Source organism: Calonectris borealis, chromosome 3 (assembly GCF_964195595.1).
Source record: "Calonectris borealis chromosome 3, bCalBor7.hap1.2, whole genome shotgun sequence".
Lineage (NCBI taxonomy): Eukaryota > Metazoa > Chordata > Aves > Procellariiformes > Procellariidae > Calonectris > Calonectris borealis.
The window spans coordinates 51,425,454-51,448,613 of NC_134314.1; the positions used below are offsets into that span (position 1 = coordinate 51,425,454).

The 23,160-nt window shown below is 36.4% G+C and overlaps 1 protein-coding gene across 3 annotated transcripts in view; it reads right to left on the reverse strand.

Annotated features, from left to right (window-relative positions):
- SEC63 (SEC63 protein translocation regulator) overlaps nucleotides 1-23,160 on the reverse strand; it is a 62,961-nt gene that overhangs the window by 3,408 nt on the left and 36,393 nt on the right. For all 3 annotated transcript variants that reach the window (XM_075145620.1, XM_075145621.1, XM_075145622.1), the window contains 9 exons: nucleotides 20,784-20,916; nucleotides 19,515-19,607; nucleotides 12,909-13,063; nucleotides 10,954-11,101; nucleotides 9,108-9,190; nucleotides 7,364-7,423; nucleotides 6,978-7,136; nucleotides 6,088-6,246; nucleotides 5,056-5,157 (listed from right to left, as the gene is read on the reverse strand). In XM_075145620.1, coding sequence (XP_075001721.1) covers nucleotides 5,056-5,157; nucleotides 6,088-6,246; nucleotides 6,978-7,136; nucleotides 7,364-7,423; nucleotides 9,108-9,190; nucleotides 10,954-11,101; nucleotides 12,909-13,063; nucleotides 19,515-19,607; nucleotides 20,784-20,916 — 1,092 coding nt within the window. The remainder of the gene's footprint in view (nucleotides 1-5,055; nucleotides 5,158-6,087; nucleotides 6,247-6,977; nucleotides 7,137-7,363; nucleotides 7,424-9,107; nucleotides 9,191-10,953; nucleotides 11,102-12,908; nucleotides 13,064-19,514; nucleotides 19,608-20,783; nucleotides 20,917-23,160) is intronic.

Below are 23,160 nucleotides of genomic sequence, written 5' to 3' on the forward strand. Positions count from 1 at the left end.
AATTATGATTCACCAGTCCTTATAATACAGATAGAAAGGAAGTGGTTTGTGTTTGGTAGGGTTTTTTTTTAAACTCTTGGATGTGTATGAATAAAACACATAGTGTATATTGCACACTGAAAGCAAACAGGTTATCACAAGTAACTGCTGGTCTCCAAAGGCTTCGTTCCATACATTCAGCCTAAGCTACCATGTGAGACATGGAACTGTTCTGAAGAATTGTGTCCACTGAGGATTAACGAGCAACTTCATGCAATATACTACCTTAGGTCCTTCAACAGAAATCCAGCCTGGATAAAAAGGTCAGCATATAAAGCAAGGCGTGCCAAAAGACCGATAAAGTACTCCTCCTGGTAAACAATCTTTTTCAGGAAAGTACGCTTTGCCCCACTTCTCTCCCCCTCCAAAAAGGGAGAATCTGCTGAAAGTTGGAATTTGGACATACTGAGATTTCACTTTCAGGAAGTATGGACCACAGGCAATACTGGTATTTGTAGAGGATACCCAACAACTGCTGCCCATCACACACAGCTTTCAAAATAGCTACAGGTCTCAAAGGTCTTGCCACTGCAGGCACTAAAGCACAGTTCCTAAACTAAATGAAATTAAATGAGTGCAGTCCTTCATAAAAGACAGCAACACTGTACAAAAATAATAGTTTACCCCTCAATTGGAGTCAAATTTTTAAAACTGTGGTGCAGTTCAGCAGCATAGACACCACCATTCTCAAATGGGAAAGACTATAGCTCTTCAACATCAACTGTTCTTCATTCAACCACTATTCTTTTGGTTAACCCTCTGGCACACATTTTAGGCAAAATCCACTTCGTTTTAATAGAAGCTGAAACCTTTCTATTGCAACGAAGTTAGTTTAGTACTGCAAAGCAAGCTTCCGTTCCTTCACCTCCTTAAGTCTTTTCTTAAAAAGAGTAAGGGGTGGGGTGAGGGGATAGGTAATAGTCATAACCCTTAGGGAAAAAAGGGGAAAAACCTACACCTTTTGGACAACCCAAATGTTAGACTGCTGAACCGTGTTCCAAAACAATTTTTACCCACCCCTGATGGTCTGGTAACTGGAGCCCTAAAGAGCGCATCTTGTGACAGTTACAAGTCAAGCTCCAAACCAGGAGGCCAATTTTTATATATTTACACCAACAACAATCAGGTAGTTGCTTCAGTGTCACATGAAAGTGGTTGTTTTGTTTTGTTTCGTTTCATTTTTAATCTAACAGCGTTAGAAGGACTGAATGAAAGGATACAGTGGACTTTAACACCACCACTGAACCCCTTCCAAATTCCACAGGTGGGAAGCAAATGCTGTTAATATGTAGAATTTGAAGAATTTTTGTCTCTACTGAAAGAGTCAAAAGTTCAGTAGTTTTGGTGTGGTTTGGGTTTTATTTTGTTTTGGCTTGGTGGGGTTTTTTTGTTGTTTGGGGTTTTGTTGGGTTTTTTTTTGTTTTTTTTTTTTTAGCACTTCAGAAGTCAATGTTTGCTGATCTGAAATTTAGATAATGCAGGCCGAAAAATTACAAAAGCTAAATTAACTCCTCTTCTCTTTTGAAGTGACTGATTGTTATGCTAGTAATAATTATCACCATCTCACTGAAATATTCAACTAGCAAACTACAGATTTACAATGGCAAGACACTCACACCAGCAACCAAAACACCCCGATTAGCACTGTTGAGTCCCAGAGCAGAGGAGTGTAAAATTAATTCAATATGTTAATGCCCATTTTACAGTGTATAAAAGTAAAAGCAACTGCATCACAGTAAAGCAACAGCATTCCTTCACGTGTTTAGAACAAGCACTGAGAACAAGACAAAAACCTATTCAAATACTATTTAAGACCACAATTTGTAGAATTATAGGAAGTCCTTTTTACAACTATTCCAAGTGATTTTCTTTATGAAAAACTGTCCCATGTGATTACAAGACATAAGATATTTTATCTTTAAGTTTTAACAATAAATATATTGTCCATCTGCTTGACAGCTGTAGCAAAGAAGAACCTTATGCAGTCGACGTGTTTATTTCCTAGCCAAGGGGCCTCTAGGAATAGAAGAATAAACAGTATAAACAGTACAGATGAAAAAGAACTGCAGAAGCTAGACCCATTACAGAAATGGCTACTCGCCATTTTGGGCCTATAAGGACTCTGACCATAGAAAAAAGGATCTGCATTTTTATCAGTATGTTATTTTTGATGTTACCAAAACACTGTGCTGACTTACTATACATTATGTATGTTTCCATCACGCTCAATGGCAAGGAATTTATTTTTTTTTTTAGAACAAAGATCAAAACTGTCAACTGGATTTTCACAAAACCTGGTAAAAGTAACAGCCAAGGGAGGAAAGAAATACCAAAACAAATGACATTCAGTGATCTAATACTCAAAGGAATCTATAGAGTAAACTCTTAGGAAGTAAAGCTCCTGACCCAAAGTGCCACTGCTTTTTTATAGAAAGGACAACTGTGCAGAAGTGTTATTTTCCTCTCTCTTATTGGGTGGAATTTAAAGTTTATGCCTGTGAGAATCTGGCAAGCTAACAGGCAAGCAGGCAAAATGCCCTTTAACAGATGGGTGCAAGGTTTGGCATGCCAGGGAACCAGTATGTTCATGAAATTGGAACACCAGGGCCAGTTTCTACCTAAAAATGTCAAAACTACAATCTGTGCAGTTTCTGGATCCATGGATGCAGGAGCAGAGATAATTATTTAGGAACCTGCATAGATTAAAGATGCATCTCTGGCAGAGTAATCAACTGCCCAAAAACTTAGATGAAACACTGTTAAGGCTACCTCCTGAGACCAAGTATATTAGGCTCAGCTACACTCAAACATCCTTAAATTCTGGAAATACAGAGATTCACAAAACTACAGCATTTCATCCTTAACTCTGCATCTCCAAACTGGCCATGACCACAATACACATAATACTCTAAATCACAGATGAAAAAACACCCAGAGAGTACGATGGATTTTGTTCTTCAGACATCGCAAATCAACTCTATCTGAACATGCTCCAACTGCAGCTACAGCACTAGGTACAGCTGCATTCAGCTTTCAGGAAATCAGTGAAGAGAGGTTGGAAAATTTACAACTGCGGTACCATGAGATAATACGTGTGTATCTTTCAAGTTCAAGCATTCAATTCAGCCCTAGATTTTTTTTTTAGTATAGTACTGTATTTAGGTTTTACCATAAAACCCATCAGCAGCTTGGTTACACACAGCTGAAGCTTAAGCAGCTTTGAACAGAGTAAGAATAAGCCAAGTCTCCGAAGGAACCCTCAGTGCAGTAAAAAAGAAATACGGATCGTTAGCACCCCTGTGGCACTGGGCATAGCACATACTCACTGTTTGAGCTTAGACTGATGACCAAAGCCAGCTGCCTTTGCAGCAAGGAGGTATTAAGACTCTGCTGCATATTTGACACGATCTAAGGCAGCCAGAAGAGCAGAATGCCAGTACACCTTTTTCTGTTATGCTGGTGTATTGCTGGAAGCTGTATTGAGAGATGGGAGGGTACCCAACAGTGTCAGGAAAACACAGCATTAAGATCAGCCATTATAAAACTAGATGTCATGAGGCCACACAACTCTCAGCTAAGGCCTTCAGGAAAACAATTTCTTTGGTTTATTTGTATATCTTGTCTGGCTCCTTAGCAACAGGTCTTGCTTCCCACACTTTACTTTCTAATGATGGCAGAACTAGGTGAAGACAGCAGGAACAGTATGATCACAAGCATGCGGGTAACAGAGTATGTTTTGCACACGCAACAAGCTGTACAGGGTATAGACATAAAGAGCCTTGGGGACTGAAAAGAGGGAGCAAATATACACAGTGTCTTCTTTTTTTCTCATGTTTTCCTGTTCTTCCCTGTTTCAGTTGTCTCCTTTAAACCACAAGAGGAAGCATAAGCCTTGCATCCCGCCTCCCTGTTATTTGAGATAGCACGACAAGAGAGGAGAGATCCTAGATTAGTTCCCTAGTCAGGCAGCAGGGAAGCAAAGGAAACCCTCTGAACCACCGGCCTGGAAGGAAAGTGTGGCCAAATACTCCTTCCTCCTGGTTCCAATCTGGTCGCCTCCCGAAGACTTATTTGCTCAGAACACAAAACCCACGCTTTGAAAAATCCCGTCTTTTTCAAGATTTCATTGCTGTAGTGGGTTTTCAGACACCTATTGAGTGGTTAGCTGTTTGTGTAAGTAACAACTGATATATCGGAAAATACTTTCAACACCAAAGGCTGCTGTAGAGATACTTCAGCCTACCCACTATACTGAGTCACCATTCTCAAATACATCCCTTTCTCTGATACCCATCCACACCTAATCTTGTATTTTTGAGCTCTATCGGAAAGATTGTTCCACAATTGGCTTCCGCCACTTCCAGACTACACTGTGACAGAGAGAGACAGCTTTGCCAACACTCTCCACCCTGCGTGGCCACCGCGCTGTTGCATTGAGACTTGAAGTCAAGCAGCAAGCCAAAACAATCTGCTGATCCAGATGACCCCCAAACTCTCCTGTCATTACTGTGAACACAGGAGGGGTCAGGACCTCCCCCACGCACAGGCACTGGCAGTTAGATAAAGAGCAAGTAACACTCTACCCTTAACTCTATATGAAAGCCACTGTTGTGCTTTCAAGTTCCAGAGCAAAAAATAAAGAGAAGAAAAGGACTATAAATTAAATCCCTATATATGTGAAAGGTTTCATTCTGAATCTACCTATATGTAGCAAATCAGCAGAAAAAAAAACTTTAGCATTATTGCTATCAAAAAGGAACCTTAAATAGCATACACGTTTGCAAGTCTCTGGGAACTGGATAGAAAGAATAATACATTAAAAGATTTTAGGAAAGTATCTGAAGAAGTTCAAGAGGATTCTACAAATTAAGACTTCTTTTAAATGAAGATTAGCAATTTTTTCAAGTATTAGACTTTTTAAAAAGCCCAGTATTACAGTCAAAATATAAAAAGAGCAATTAATTTGTACTATACTCATTCTCATGTTTCACAACTGTAATGTTTGCTATTACTGACCTCAGGAAAAAAAAGACTGTAAACAGGATGCGTTATCTTTGACTTTGTTTCAAGAAGGGCTCGTTCCTTTCTCTGTATACTTTGCTGTAATTCTTGCCACTCCTGTCGAAGACAAGTTTAAAGAGTTACTGTGCACTAGCCATCTTTTGCATTAAAAAAAAAAGATATTTTAGCCCATGGAAATGATACATATGACAAGTTCTTGCGCTGCACTACACATTATAAAAGGGAAAGGCACGTAGAGATTAAGTTATACAGTATGATTAAAAGCAAAAAAAAAAAATCATCAGGCAACGGTAAAAAACCATTCATGTAAATATTAAAAAAAACAAAACAAAACACAGATCTGCGGGGCTTGCACACATTCTTCAAAACTCACTTCTACAGCACTGCCTATAAACACTCACTACCTGAGCTGTAAGAGTCCCGATTACAAGCTTGATGATTCTTTTCCCATCAGAAGCTTATTCTCACCCTGTACGGGATTTCCAGCTGTCACTCACAAGTCTTCCACTCTAAGACCTGTGGTGCAGAAATCATCTACCACTACAATGCCTCATTCTCAATTACAGTTTCAAATGACTAACTTAATAATTAACAGTTAGCACATGTAAGCACACGTACAAGTTCGTTCAACTACTGCACGCTTAGAGTATGCATTGCGTAGCGTGCAACAGCTAATGCATGTAAAGAACAAAGTTCAAAGGAGAGACTTTATCTCACAAAATCTGCAGCAGCTAGTAATCAAATTAAGCTGAAAGAAACATTACAATCTTTCCCTGAAGTTAAGCTATTTTTCTCACGTCATTTTTAAGTTTTCTATCTATGCTGCAAAGACCCTTCACTGGTCTCTCTGACACAGACTTGCAATGACAAAACCCTTATGCCGGAATGAGGTCTGAAAACCTCTGGAGAACTGATACTACTCCTTCATTCTAGTGTTGCCTAACCTGAGGGGATCCTAAAGGATTAAAATGCATTTTCTCTCAACCCCAGAGGCAACATTACCCTTCAAGAAAAAGTAAGGCTTACAGCTTCATCATCTTTGTTTTGCTTCTCATCTTGTTCTCTGTCAGAGTCTCTATCACTTCCATCATCTTTTTCACTTTGAGAGTCCCTGTTTGTTTCTTCTTCTTCAGATTCACTTCCTTTATCAGAGATCTCCTCTTCTTCTTCCTTTGCAACTACTTCCTAATAGGCAAGGAAAAAAAAAAACAACAAACAACAAAAAACTCTTAACTTTGTCTGCATTATTGTAGTACGCAGCATTCACAGCACCTGTCTTAAGGTCCTAGCCCTTATTTCCTATTCTGATCTACACTCCTCTTGTGTCACAGAGCATGTCTACAGTGAAGATTAATCCTTTTCACCTCATGTGCTAAAAGGAGCAGGGAAGCAATTTTCCTTCTCCATATGGCACCCGCAACATGAAGAAGAGAAAACAGTATTTGATTCTGGGGTTGCATTTCAAAAAGTCATGAGAAAATTAGAGAGAATGTAAGAAAGTACCTACAACATAGCCCATGAGTTGGAGAAAACACCATGCAGTGGGAGCATAAAGGTACTAAAGCTATTTAATTTACCAGAAGAAAGTCTCATTTCAGTTTTTTCCTTTAAAGGAAAAGTAGAAGGTACAGAACAATTCACCTCCCAGAAGGCAACATAACAAGAACTAATAAGAAGGGACTATGAAGCCAGACTTCTAAAGTAATTGGGCACAACTTTCAGCAGGCCACTGGAAACGTTACTGTGGTGGTGCCCCGATTATTTTACCAGTAATTTTTAAATGTAAAGAAAAAAAATGCTATTTTAGGAGATATGCTTTACAAAAGCATAGAATGAAATGTAACAGACATACAAAAAAACCATCAGGAGTGATAAGCTGAACAAAATACTAAAACATCAATAAATCTATGAGCTACCCCATTAGCTTGTTTTTGCTTCTGCTGTTTTGGTGGCTGCAATGAAGGTGGCACAGGTTTCTTTTTCAATGGCTTCTTCTTCTTTGATTTTGAAGCTTTCTTGGTTCCTTTATTCTTCTGCTGCCATCCTTTGCTCTTAACCTTGTTGACATCTCCTTGCTGCAGGAAAGCAGTATTTAAAATATTTATTCTGTTCATTAAATTTCAGGCATTCACTAAATTTTAAGCATTTTAAGCTGAGAACCAAAGTTAGAAAGCATAGCTCAAGAGACACTTCAGTAGGCATTTCTGGAGAAAAAAATGCTTGAGAAGTGCACAATTAGCAACTCAAGATCTGAAAGAAAGTTCTCTTTAGCTAGTAAGAGGAACATTGATTTTTCACTTACCCCATCTTCTGTTGGTTGCTCTTCCGCTGCACATATAGACTGTTCCTTTTCAAACACTTCCTGGTTAGAGAAAGATGTGAAAACTATTAATGCCTCTCTGTACCAAAAGAGTAAATTATTATTTTATATGTGAACTCAAACTAAGTCACCTTAATCAGGTGTGAAGATTTTACTCATTATGGCAAATTCTTTTACTGTGACAAACACAACAGGGGATTAACAGGTCAAAATTAAACACTATTTCGAACATTTGGTCTAGGATTTTACCATCATTAGCATTATGAAGAAATTTAGTAACAACACATCATCTTGTTCCAAAGAATCTACTTGTTTTATAAAGCATAGAAATCCTGTATCACAAAAGCAAGCAGTAATAAAATGCAAATTCTGCTCCAGTTGCCAGAGCATTAAAAACTTCAACAGCTGCACTGCTACTCAGGGACACAGGACAACAAATCAAACCAGAAATATGAAACGCTAAGACAAAACACAATGTTAGTATTATGTGGACTAGAACATCTCTATGCAAATGGAATTTTTTCATGCATTTTTTCAAAACATACCATATGCCATTTAAAAAAAAAAAAGATCAGTCATAAGGAGCTGTCTTTATATATAAATATGGCAAATATGAGATACTACCACAAAAAAAGCATCATATAAAAGACTAGCTCTAGTTTTTAGGTCATGTATCTCAATGCCAGACTGCCTAGTAATGTTCACATAGAAAACACCTTAAATGAGTTTTCTATATGCTGTCAGACATTTTTTAATTAATTTCTACGTACGGTTCAATATGCTCACAATTTTCAGTCTCCTTCATTTTTAAGATCCAGCATAGTGATACGGTGCTTTTACTTTCTACCTACTGCATCCTCAGTTATCATTGAGATGATGCATTCTGAAATTCCATAGCATGAACACATGATACCTATATATACAGACTGCTTTCTGCTGAACTGGTTTCAATGGCTAGTCTGATCCTCAACTGTAATACTCATGCTTGTGTGCTTTACTTAGAGACATAACTCAGAATTTCTGTTTACTTAGACATTTATCTGAATAGTACAGATGCAAAAATCAACACCATAGGCTTTGTTAGGTAAAAATTTGTTTCGTTTCTGTGCATTAAGTTTTTTGTTCAAAGAAAGTCATTACTGCGTTTTAAGCTAAAAAATAAACACAAGTCAGAAGTTAAACTACAAGGCTGTAGTATTATTTTGGTTATGCCACATTACTACCCATTCAGCAGTCCACTTTCTTCATGTGGCACTGGTTGTACCTCCTTTACATAAGTTACGTATACTCTGCATTCTGCTGGACTGGGTTTCTTTCATAAAAGTGTCTAGAACACCCAAGAGATTTGTAACGTTATGAGCCCACATAAAGTGAAATCACTGTCCTAAGGACTGTAGTGAATACTTTATTCTAGTTCAAGAACTAAGTTTCTGAACGTCTCTTTTCCTGTTATCGACAAACCTCAGGGCAGTATCACTTGCCATATTCTTTTACTGTTCCCTAGACAACTGCAATGGGTCAGACTGAACTTTGGTTTGATTCCAGGAAAACTTACTCATGCAGAAACAAAAACGTAAGGGAGGATTAAAAGCACGAGTTCTCAATTTCAAATCTTAATTTTACAGTTATATTTACAAAACACTATGTTAGCTTGCAAAGAAGAAATGCCTGTTTATTAGCATATACTTGCAGTTACCCGGAAAGAACAAGTATTGTTAATACTTACTGCCATGGTCTGTCTTGTTAGTGTGACCAGAACAGTGACAAGAGAACCTACTGTAATATTGTTGCTGTCTTCATCATCCAAAACTAGTGTAAAAAGAAAAGCAACACATCTATTAAACTTCTTTAAAGCCTTTTTTCCATTAAACATTGTTTCTGCTATGTCTAAATATAAGCATACAAATTCCAAAATTTTTAACAAAAAATAATTTAAAAATATTATTAAATAAGTCTTTTACAACCTCAAATATACTATCAGGATGAGGGCTGGTAATTCAGCAAACTATAAAACAGCAACATTGAGTTTGAAATTTTAATTGCATGAAAGTTAGAAAATTCAAAGTTATAGCTGCTGTGGGAACCATAACTCTGTAATATTGTGCATTATATATTAAAGCATAAAACTTCAGAAACATGAAATACCACATATGACCAAAGGGAGCCTGTTATATTTGTTCTGGGAATCATAACTTTGATTTTTCTGACTTTCATATGATGAACAACTCAATTTCAATGCCACATTAACAATCGTGCATTTAATTCTTTAAGTAGAAGGCAAAGGAAAATAAAAGAACAGCAATGATTATTTTAACTAAAACATAAAACCCACAGGAAAGCCACTGAGGAGTTTATATCTCAAATCTATGAACTAGAGAATGTCCCAGGTTGGGGAGGAACAGAGTTATATCCCAATGTAGAAATTTTATTTATGCCCCCCACCCTGAGAAAGCAGTTTTACTATTCACTAGTTTTACATACAAATTTTATATAATGATAATGCTGAACTAAACAGAAAAGCATATGCGTTGTTTAATCCGCCGTATCACACCTGCGTACGTTTGTGTGACAAATGCAGACTACAGGAAGAAAAGGGTCGCTTGCCAAAATACGGCAAGGTACTCCGAGACTGAATTTTAAGCAGATTAACAGACTGTGTACAATCCTGTGGTACAGTAAGATAAAGTCTTTTGTTTGTTTGTTTTTAAAAAAGAGACATAAACAACATTTAGAAATACCAAGATTAAGAGACATTTGCTTCCTTAACGGGTATTTCCATTGACATTTGCTTCTCACAGAGGACTATGCATAAGCCAAATTACAAATTAGGCTACCCAAACAAAACACATCACATTTTGAATTTGATCGTTGCAACCACAGTAACAATATAAATTAGAAACAAGTATTAAAACAACCTTTCAAATATCTCACATTTACTAGCACTGATCTTCTACACAGGAAAGGAGACCGCCGAACCAATTCACTTTCCACTGAAAGGCTGTCTAACAGGAAAAGCTTAACAATATACCTAATCTTCAGAGAGGAAGAGCATTATACATTCATTGAAACAGTGCACACAAAACGTAGCTAAGCATAGCACGGACAAATTCTGCCACGTATAAAAACCATACAAGGATTATCACAAAGGAACCCATGAATATTTAGTCATCAGGGTTTCCAACTCAAAATCTCACAAAGGACTCTCCATGCTGAAGTAAGCCGAGCATAAATTCTGGAATAAGCACAACTTTTTAAGACAGCTAATAAAAGCGGTATTTCAACCAGAATTTCACATTGCTCATGAAATATTAAATCAACAGATGAAATATCAGATAAGCTCCTGTAGGAGAAACTACTGCTGGCTTGGGAATCTGTGAAATGTTTCAGTGTACTTTATCTCCTCAGACTATAAATCTCATGTACAAGAGCCCGCCACTCAAAAAAGTATGTCATTTCCAGGCCACATAAATAACAGTGAGTTGTGTTTCAGCATCCTCCAAAAGCCTACTGCCAACAGACTATCAAAATGTCAGAAGAGCGACATACACAGAACAAAAGGACCTCCCACTCACCCTGTGGTTTTATATCCATAGTGACATACGGAAAGCTGCCAAGGACAGCCATAACTTCATCATATTTCTTATCTTCTAGGAAGTGCAGTAAATTGCGACGATCAGAACCTTTCAAACTCACCAAATCCTGAATACTTTTAATTTTATACTGTATTAAAAAAAAAAAAAAGGAAGAAAAAAGGAAGTCATATGGTAGCAGAGAACACAGTCCACGAATAAACTCTTGATAATACATCACTTGTGTCCCCGCATTACTAATGCATACACACCATTTGATTTGTTCTTACAAAAAACATACTTCAGGAAACTAGCAAGCATATGTTTTGAGAAACAATAAAACAAAGAGGTTGCATTCAAACCTGCTAAATAGCACTGCTTTGAACATCGGTGTGTTCCATACTATGTCACCCCTTAGAAACTGAATACATTTCTTATAAAACTATTACTTCAGCCAGCTTTTTCAGAAAGCTGAGCCAAGAAATTTTACTAATTGCATTCTTTATTTAGAGTACTTCAGTGCTTTGAGATTTATATTAGCAGGAACAACTAAGTTACTTTTTTTTTTTTTCTTTTGAATATTGAGTGGCAAACAAATCTAAACCCATTCTTTTTAGGACCTGAAGAGCAGAGTGAAAAGGATAAAACAAACACAGATATGCCTGAACACTTGATTACTTCAGCCCATTAGAAAAGTGCGTATTTTATTTAAAACAACTTCATGCATCTAGGTAGACTGATCATACCTCCACTCCAGGGGACTATATTTTCGAAAAGTTCAATGCATGGGAATCCTATACAAACAAGCCTAATAAATCGGTCTCATCCCTCTTTCAGGGGAAGGACAGGTGGGATTATGAGACAGCCAAATTCTTGATTTCTGTACTTTGTTACACTGCACATGCCAAAAAATACATCTAAAATTGTGTGCTTTTTTTCTATGCTCCCTGTAGTTTAGAGGTGGATTCAGAAAAGTACGTGTTTGATGATACCTCTAAGAGAACCATTCTTTTACTTCATCCAAAGGAGAAGACTACTTGACTATTTGATGAACAAGATTTAAAAAATGCAGTACTGAAGAATTCTTTATCTTCACACTAACACAGAAACATTTAAACACCACCTAAGCTAAAGCTAAACAAAACTTCCATTAGATAAGAAGAATATTGTTAAGATTGGTCTTAACAATTAAGATTAAGAATTAATCTTTGTAATAAGACTATCACAAAAGTCAACAGCTTCTACTAGAAGGTAACTGCTTGTTTCTAACCAGACGTTCTTAGAAAATATACTACAGTCAAACAAACTAGCAGGTTTGAATACAGTGATATAGTCAGAGCAACAGGAGTGAAGACAAGTATGCAGGTATTCAGACAAGATTATTCTTTTTTGTCCTTAAATTCTACAAATAGCAACACTTACCCAGCTACAACTACATAGCAATAGCTTTTTAAAGCATCCTCTTTCATACCTAAAGGATCACAAAATCTGAAATACTTCCCACAGTAATTGATTTTTTTATTCCTTTTATGAACTCCTCTGTGCTACCTTCCAAATATATTTTCTATCAAACTAGATTAAGAATGATGTAAAGTCAAACAAGAAAAAAAAAAATCCCAGTAGGATATCCCAGCTATATTCTGGAAAAATGTTACATTAAATAGGAGACAGTACTCTGCAATAGGAAGAAAACTCTATTTCTTCTGTTTGTGAGGTCAATGTAGACTGGTCTTTTACACTCTTTTACACTTACAAGATCTCCGATCTTAATTCCCACCTCCTGAGATGGACTTTAAAGAAACACAGATCTAGGAAGTATTGTACTCAATTCCTGAAAAAATACATACATTTTTATTCTCTTAGTTAATTCATGACCTTCCTTCCTTACAGGCAAATAGGTAAAAAAAGTAACAGAAAATGTTTTAAGACCTTACCAAGTATCATTCTTAGTTTTATACCTTTTTATGATTGGAGACCCGCCTAAGGTTGTCCTCTTCAATGTGAGGCAGCTGCAGAAGGGGAGACTTGAACTGCTGAAGTCCCTGGACAGTCATCTGGGAAAGTTTCATGCAATTTTCCAAAGATCCCAAAGATGGAGCACGGAACTCCCTTTCTTGGGGAGAATGAAACAGACAACATAATTTTTAATTTTTTTCCTTCTTACACTTTCACAATGTATACTTATGTTATAGCCTACAGAAAACCTTGTTTTCAGTCAAGCAAAAGAGGCATCTTAAAATGTTCAGCATAATTAACCAGGCAGCCTTTTTACTCTCATTGCAGTCACACAGCTAGGCAGACATTTTCTTCCCTCTACTTAGACTATCACAGCTAAACACTAAGAACGGGAAAGACTTCCATCTAACATTGTCTCAGGGAACAACAGCACAATGTATCTATGCAATTATTATAAAAACTCTACCCCTTAAGTTCCTTAAAAAAAAAAGCAGCATCAAAACTGACTTGTTTTAAATTTGTGTATTTTATGTATGTGTACTTTGTAAGCATATCATTAAAAACAGTTTATCATTAAACATTAATCTTTTACAACACAATACATTATTTATAAGATTTTTATCTTTGAGAGATGAACATAAAGGTAGCAGCCTATTACATGCAAGAAAAAAAATGTAGGTATAACTGAAGTTAAGCAGGGCATATTATGTTAGAAGGCAGTAAGAATAGCTATAAAAATATCAAAGGCATGGCTTTTATAAGTAAACCTAGAGGTTACAAGGGGTGTTTGAGCAAACATCTATTTGACTTTTATTTTAGAAATTACCTATAATTCTTTTAATGTTTTAAAGTACAAAGAGGTATACACTCTACATAATTAAAGTAATTAAAAGATAGTCAAGAAGAAAGTCTTAACCAGAAGAGAACAAAGAAAAAAAAAAGTCATTTACTCTTTATCATGTCTGCAAAGAAATGAAAAAGCAAAGCAGACAGGTTTCCACATACTGCTATTTAACTTTGTTAGAGAACTCTCTATTCATAAATAAGACTTCTCGAAACCCTGTTTAGAAAACTCATTTCAGAATTCCCCTGCAGCTCAAGAGCTGCTGCAAGTCCAGAATCAGCAATGTTCAGGTTGCTCTATATATATTTCTCTGTTTCACGGTAAAGTAAGTTAGATTCTCTTCAGAGAGCGAAGAGGAATTTAAGCTACTTCATTTTTTTTTTTCTGAATTCACATGTGGCATATGAAAGAACTGAAGCAATTTTAAACAAGTATTACAGAAAGCGCCTGTAATTTATGATGCCTGTCATTTTATTTTAAGAATCAGCATGTGTATTTTCCCTAGACTTCAAAACCTTTTCTCAGGAAAAAAAAAAATCAGCCTTTGATTACCTTGACTGTTACAGGTATATTCTGCATATAAATATATAAAAATAAGTGTGAATACAAATATCTGTGTGTATACATACACAAATATCCTCATATATGTATACAAATATGTATATTTGGTATGGACTTTATTTGGCTGGTATCAGTATATTTGGGACACTACAACAGGGGCGTAGAGGCATCTTTCAACAGATTGATTAGACAGATGTCAGAAGGGATATGCCCACTCTGCTAGGGCTGTGTGATCGAGCTTACCACACTATCGAGGCAATTACAGACGTGGATAAAAGCAGGTTTACTTACACCTGGGTGAGAAGGTGTAATCTGCACCTGACCAAAGGGTACCAAAGCAAAAATTGCTCAATGTTTAAGTGCCAATGGCCATGTATTTTGATAAAAAGCAAGTTTAAGTTAATTTTAAAACATTTTACAGAGGAAATACGAAAAGGTAACAAATCTGACCAAAAAAACAAACTTGGTGTCTTCAGTATGTTTTCTCCTTCAGCATGTTAAATGCATATGAAAGATCACTCCACCACCTCTGCTCCACCTGCCCTTGTCCCCTCAAATGGCCTGTTTATTCATTAATTACACCAAGCTATAAATATAATCAGCTATCAAATCAAATTACATGGCAGGAACTGTGTGGTTGTTTTTTTTAAACCCATTATACTAATAAACACCGTGAAGATTATACACAAAGCAAAGAGAAAAATAACACCAGAGGGATTATGAATGGAACTATCCAGCTAGAAATACTGATAAGTAACAAAGATGTAGCTTTCAGAAAAAGTAGTAATGGAAAGACTAATTTCCCAACTAAATAGCAAAAAATTTAGTTTCTATCTTACCTATCTTCTACCTCCCCCATAATTTTTTTGGCTGCTGTTAAGGAAAGTCACAGGATTTTTTTTTGTATTTTAAAAAACCCACACTGCAAACCAAGTTAATAAAAGAATCCTCCACATTCTCTGACAAACTGCCTTTTGCAGGAAATTCACCTAGAGCTTTGAGACCACAGAGCACTAGTCAGAGTAGAAATTCCTCTCTTTCTTAAAGCATTGACTCATCATCCATATGACAATAGAACAATATTTTAACGAAGTTGGAGAATATTATTTTGGTTTCCTGAAAATAACACAGGACTTTATATTCCCCAAGAGCGGATTTGAGGAGAGACTGTACAGCTTTTAACACCACCCAACTGCCCCACCATAAAATGAATGCCATCACTGCACATATTTTGATGCCTTCTGCTTGTCAAAACGCTCAAGATAAGATGACATTTAATCTAAGGTCATAAAGTCATCCAAAACATCTGACATTAAAGTAGTCAATCACAAATTTAAATGCAAACCATAGTCGCTTGTGAAGGAATGGCTTACACCTGAGTCAAACCACAACCTCTACATTACACTGCAGCTTCCAACCTGAATTAAGAAATGCGCTTTGACTGCACAGCTGAACTGATGCCTAACCTTTCTGCAGACAGCTAACAGAGCACATTCCATGGTTTTGGCAGCAAAACACCTCACTTGGCAGGGCAGCTCTCTACTTATGATACTTAAGGATGATCTCAAAGAAGCCATCAGGATAATTCAGACCCGCTGATTATCAACTACCAGCTAATCATCACAAAACAATGGATGCAAGCCAGGGATGCCACGGAGCAAAGCGTATTTTCAGGGAGCTGCATGTAAGAAGAAAGTCTCATGGACTATGCGGAAATCAGGCAAAAGAATAAAAGATATTTTATCCAAAGGTAGCTCAGAATTGCCACATTTTCCAGTAGGTTGGAAAAAGCCTCGCAGTAACTAAAAACTGACTGGACGGAAATGAAAATAGTATCAATTTTGCTTTTATGAAAGCAAATTAAAACTGTTCCTTGGAAATAACAAATCCAAATAATAACGAATCCAAACTCATCTGCAAAGAATGATAGCTCTGTTAAAAATTAAGAAGTAACCACGATTAAACGATTTTTATGCCAAACCTACACTCATTCTTTTGTGACAGATTGTTTCCAATGGGGTTTAATAACAAAGGCAGTGTCCATGGCTTTTACAGGGATACACAAGCAGCCTGAGGTACCACTTTTTGCTATCTGGGGAGGCAGGATGCTCGTCCCTGCGAAGGGCTCAGACAGCAGAACTGTCTCATTCTGTGATGTGCTGTCCTTAGTGTTTCTCAGTCTTTCTTGCAACTCCTTCAAGGAGAGCTGACACTGGACCAATAGTTGAATGCTATATGGACATTTTTAAAATTAACTAGGAAAACGAAGTGCCAAGATTCTGAAGATTCATCCAAGGCGCTTTTCTTCAAAAGACTTGATTACAAATTATGCATAAATGGTTACAGATATTTTTAAGATGGTAATAATCATCATCATCATCATCATCAGGGTATTTGAAACATAAGTGAATGCGGCGCAAAATGAGACTCCTCATCCCACCATCAATTTAGGTTTCACAAAATAAGATTTGTCCCAAAAATATTTCTTTAGATAATATTAATGCATGCTATCATCTTTGTATTTTCACAGATCAGGACTGCTATGGCTAATTATAGCATGTGATAATTTTATACGCATGTCAAGGCTGATTTAAGTGAAAATTAGAACTAAACCCAGAAACATATGTAGTTAAGCTTTAAGCTACTTAAAATTATGTTAAGATGACAAATACACAAACTTAAACACAACAGTCTCTCAAAAATTTCAATATCTAACTATAATTTTACTCGTATCTCAAAAAAAAAGACACCTTTTTCATTTCCAGTTGTTTCCCAACAAGAGTCAGCAGGGGTGCAAAATTCTCTCTACATGTACAGTCATCAGAAATACGGTCAACATTAAATTTGCTAAGTAGCAAAAATGGTTATTTTCCTTTAGATCAAAGACCAAAATTCTGAAATGGTTTACTTTCAAGTCCTCAGATTCATTATTGTTGGCCTGATGGGCAACTGTTCAGTACCACCTTCCCTTGAACACCTTGGGCTGAGAGCACTGGCATGGAAGGCAGAGGAAACGTTTGGTACAAGTTTCTGAATACTGCCATTTTAAAACTTTGGAAATGATTTTGAGAAAACCTGCTAAAGAAATACATAGATTTTCCAAATTTATGGAAGTAACTGCTACCATACATAATGACAACTATAATTTCTCATCCACTTTCACAGACTCACTGAGGTTGGCAGGGATCATGAAAATCTCTAGAAATTGTTAGTGGCAGAAGCTGTTTAGGTTTGTTTTTTTAATAACCATCACTTCCATTTCACATGCAAATGGAAAACTAGTTTACACTATTGTCTTCCAAAATACTGTTTAGTTTTTTAATTTTAATTTAAGCTAAAACCTAAATTTTCTGGAACTTCAAAGCAGTTTATTAAATACACTGCATCTGTAAGTAATCATTTTACTGTCAAATTAAAAAAGTATCTCCATGTACATACAGAACTAGAGAAGAATACAGCTACTTGGAGGCCATTCAAGTTGCAAAGTGTATCATGTACTCTGTTAAGTATCTTATTTCAGCTTTTACAAGAAGAGATATAGGTGGTTTTCATTTTTCAAAGACTTCCAGTTCTGTTGCATAAAAAAAGCTTCTGGCTGTATTATTTTGGTTTCATTTTGCACAAGTGAAAACAAGTATTTGCTAGTTGACTAATATATACATAGGTCATCTTAAAAGACATCTTCTAGAGGTCTGAAGTATTTTTACTAAAAAAAAGCTATCCAGATTTAAAAAAAAAAAGACATACCTACCTACCTATATTTGGCATACACAAGGGCTTATAAACAAGTAAAAAGATGTCTTCACTCAAGCGCTTTTCATAATTAGCTGTAATGTGTGGACTTGGCCCTGCTGAGCTAGCAAAACTTAAAAAAACAAAACAAACAACAAAAATCCCAACACTTCCAAAACAGCTACTTAGCTTTTTACAAAATAAATTATTAAACCATTAAACTAAAAGTTTCACAGCATTGGTTTCCTCAGCTTGAATCTGTACTGGAGATCTCTTTGTAATTTAGTTACAGTGCTAGTCTGGAGAATATTCACAAAAACATATCCATAGCTATCCACAGCTGAGCTCTTAATATGATACTCATTAATAAACATAATCTAATGTTAGATGAACATTACTTCTACAATTAAAAATATGGCTACTGTTTCCTTCCAGGTTTCGAGTTTTCTCCCCAGCAGTGTCACAGACTAGTAAAGATAGGGTTTAAAAGAGAAATAGAAATATACTTAATCAATACTTCTTTCTAAAATAGGACACGTAAGCCAGCATGCAACAGCCTTATCTGTTCACGTCCCCTCTCTTGTCCTTTATTTGGTTATGGAGCACAATTTCCAGCACCACTTGCAATAGTGCTGGGAAAGACCTTCCCCGAAACCATTCTTGTTAGGAGGCTATCAATGCTTGTTAAAGGAGTTTTGGTCTAGTAAAGATAGACCGATGAGTATTATTTGATGGCAAGCAAAATGGTCCCCAGTTTGGCATAAAAACAAAAATGCCTTGCCTATGTTTGTTGCAGTAATGGAATGAGATCCAAGTCTTTGTTTCTTTACACTGCAAGCTACCATCTTCAGCACAATTGCCTTTTTACAGTAAAAATAAAAAAGCTTACATACCACATTTCAATTGAATTGTAATTTCTATGGCAATTATGGCAAAGCACCTGCCACTACAAGTTCAGAGGGGAAAAAAAAAAAACCAACTACATAGCAGGCTCAACAGCATAGGAACCAGAAATAGAAAAATATGAGCAACACACAAACCAAGAAATGACGGCAACGAAATGAGCCAAAACACAAGCGACACTCGTATCAGAAGCGGAAGAACTGTGAAAGTGCAAATCAAAAGACGGATGAACACAAGGTTCAACAGGTCTTACACTAAGTGCTTCGCTACCAAAAATGGACCAGATCTTTAAGAAAAGATTTTCAATTGCATTTAAGGAGAAACTTTTAATTGCAAAAATTACAAGGTGAACACAGATACTCAAGATTTCAGAGTAGGGCTTGGTGGCAGCAGCAGCATTTCAGTCTTCAAAATGGAGAGCCCTCTCATTACAGTGAAAAGAGCAAAAGCACATTTAGGCATTTCTAAATATCACAGGTTAAGTTTACCAAAAGAACCAAAGACTTTATGAAATACTGCAATGAAGAATCGTATTTACTAGTTTTAATTATACAGTTTCTTTTCTTACCTTCCCGGCTTCGAGCCATTATTATTAGTTGGCAGATCACATTAATCATTTCTTGAAGTAGTGCAGGACTCTTTTTCAGGATAAACTGCTGATCTGCAAGACATAACTGGCTGCAATTATGCTGCACTTCTATTAGGAAAAAAGGGGACAGTTTACATGAAATGGACATTTAATGTTGCAGTCTTCATTTCTATTCATTCTTGTATTATTGAAAATACCACTTTATTCACATTGACACATCCATCCGTAACATTACCTAACAAAACAGGAAAGAGCAAGTGCTAAGAGGGAACACAAATTTCATGTGCCAGACAAGCAGCTTCCACACCAAATGAAGAAGTACTTATTAGATCCACCTAAAAAAGCAACAGGATGGCACAGATAATTTACCAGTCTTATTAAAATAGCATTAATTCTTCAGGTAATCACAGGTTAAAAAAAAAGGATTTTTAATTTTAAGTGAAACACCAATGTTGGGAAAAACATTATTTGTAAAGTTCTAACTACTTTTTAATACAGATCTGTGAAGTTCTAACTACAAACAGTAACTAAATGGCAAGAAAGAGGAGCTATTTTTAGTGGCTATTTAAAACTGACCATTTTTCTTTTGAAAGAAACTGGAAAAATTTGAACCAAAGCATCTTCATTGTTTGGTTGGTTCTTTTTTTTTTTTTTTCATTTGCATTAAAATATAGAACATCTCAAGTTTGCTGGTCAGTATATGAAACCATGCTTTTCATGGTTGAAACTTAAGAACTGCATTTAGAAACATTTCAGTTTGTATATTTACAAGCATGAAAAATTGCAAAACACAAAACTGAAGCTCATATGTAACTGCTATTTTAAAGATCTAATGTTGTCACCCTTGCTTTACGTGGTGGGGGGGAACTCCAAAAGTAACCATGAATGGAAATGTCATAGAGAGCATTATTATGCTTATCTTGGATTTCGTTACTCTGAAAAGCAAGTACACTTCAGGTTAACTTTTTATTCTATTAAAAAGAAAAAAAAAATTGATCAAAGTCACATTTGCAGCCAAAAAGCATTAAAAACTAGGATATTAGTATTACAGGGCTATCAAGAGAATGAGAAAATGCTCAGTAAATGTTTTAGAGAGTCATTAAAGTTGAAAAACTAAGTACACTGCATAGAGATTATTGAGCAGAGATCCATGCAACTCTTCAATGGACAAAAAGTGTATTTAGGAGCTGTAGCATGCAGCGTGTTGCTCTGTTTCCAACAATATCCAATTAGTGGAGAAGCCATTACCTTCTTCAAGGACCTCAGGAACTTTCATCCTGGCAAGATGAGTCAACAGCAGAACTCTGGCTTTCAGGCTGTAAGGGCAGGTGAGTGGAGGCTCATTCTTCTTTAAATTTATGCCACCAATTTCTCTGATTAGCTAAAATAAAATAATTAAATACAAATAGCTATTTTGGTGCTAAAGAGAAACAAATACAGGAGGAGAAGAGTTTACAAGGAAAAAGAGTTACATTCACAAAAGCAAGCCTTTAAGTAACCTTTCCCTGGAAAGTTCTGTAGAGATGAATATTAGCCATTTTTATTCATAACCCAGCTCTAAGAAGTATCTTTAAATGCCTTGTTTCAATGTGGGGGCGAGTGGGGGAAGTAAAGATTTACACACAAGAAACTTGCCTTGAATAGTATTGAGTAAATTCGTATTGATAGATAAGTTTTTAGAATCTGATTTTATTGCCAAGATTTATTAGATTTCTATGGTATTTATATTAAATTCAATATGCACTAGCAATAGCATCATCTTGAGCCCTTTCATCCACCTAAGACCTAGCCAACTTCCTCAAAAATAGTCTCAAGTATCACAGGAAGGAGGGCTGTAAACCTGAACTCCCTCGTAGGCTGAAGAGCAAGTATTTTAACTTATTTATAAACAGCACCAACTTGAAAAAGCATGGTATTCTTTATTCAGGATGACCTAGCTTGATCCTGACTAGACCAAGATGCACAGTTCAAACAGGTCTCTCACCTGAATTTGTTGAAGACCCTGGAGGGAGAGGCTGCAAAGCTGAGCAAGAAGCTCATAGTTTATAAGAATCAATACACGGCCCAGAAGCTTCACTTTTTAGGTCAACAAGTCACCTGGGGAGAGACTGAGGTTCCAAAATCTCCAACACAAAGGGAAGTTAGGATATCAACAGCCAGGCTACACTGACCTTTGACCAGTCTTTCCCTACACTTGAAAAAAGATCTTCTAACAAGAAGTTCCTTATAAGCACATCCTGCTCTAACACCAGACTAAGATGACTGAAACTTTGACAAGAAAACTTTTATAAAAAGTATCGATACTGGGTTTACGATAAAACAGTAAAATAAAAATGGGAACAATGATCATGGCCCAAAAAGCAGGATACACTAACAAAAATTATTAGCAATACCCTTTTGCACTGATGCTTTGGAGACTTGTACTGCCACATACTAAGAAAAAAAAAAGAACACAGATGACACTGATGACTGAAGCTTTAGAAATGGAACAAAATCCAACAGTATAAAATGCAAGGTCATGCACTTGCATACTAACAGGAACGGTGGCTCGAAGATGGGAGTTTGTTAGCTGGAAAACAGGGGTGTATAAGACGAGAGAAATCCGGAAAACAGCGATCCCACACTAGTTGTATTAAACCACCAAATGAAACAGCTGTGGAAAACAGCATGCTGAAAGTTATTCCCTGCGGAAATACAGGTATAGCAGTGCCGCCAAGGCACTGCTAAGACTTAACATGGAATACTGTGGACAATTCTGAGCAGGCAAAATAAAAAATATTGTAAAATTCAGAAATATCTTAATTGGGGACAGTACCTTATTCAGCATGTAGCAGGATGAGGGAAATGAAGAGCCTTTTGGGAAAGAGGGGATTAAAAGACAACAGCTTTTCTAGTTTAGCAAAATGAAGACAAAAAGAGAACAAATGGGCTATTGCATCTGTCTATAAATGCGTTAAGGATACACACAGCAAGAATCATTTAGACTTAAGAATAATGATGACAAAAAACACGGATATAAATTGGTCGCAAACAAGACTCCTAACCACTAGAAGAGCAAGTTCTGGAACAACTACTCAGTAGGCTATGGTTACAGGACGCTTAACTGCCTTTTAAATACAGAATGATTAAACGTAAAGGGCTTGCACGATGCCAGTGCTTGCAACAGTACTGGAGAAGAACTGATGATCAAGGTGATCTTTCCATCATGTGCTCCCAAGCACAATGCCTACTGAAAAACCTCACCTAACCACAATTCCAGCTCCTTCTCTTAAAGTCCACAAGATGATAAAGAAATTGTAAAAGAGACGAAGACAATTAAGTAAAGAGGTTTCTCAGTCTAGTTTCTTTATGTTTAGGACATGAAGTATGTTTATGACTTGAAAATTCAATTGCATGCATGCAAAGGTTAAATCTGTGAGACTAGGCCCCCTGATTTTGCAAGCTCAAAACATTTTCATTGGAGCATTTTGTATACTGTGCTTTAAACTTCTTAAAACCAAAGTGTCAGTTTCTGATAAATAAGACTTCCTAAAACTCTGCTAGCAATAATTATTTGCCACAGTGTGCATTATAGTATCTCTGTTGGGAAGACTGAGTGGAAATGAAAATAAAAGGCAACCAGAGG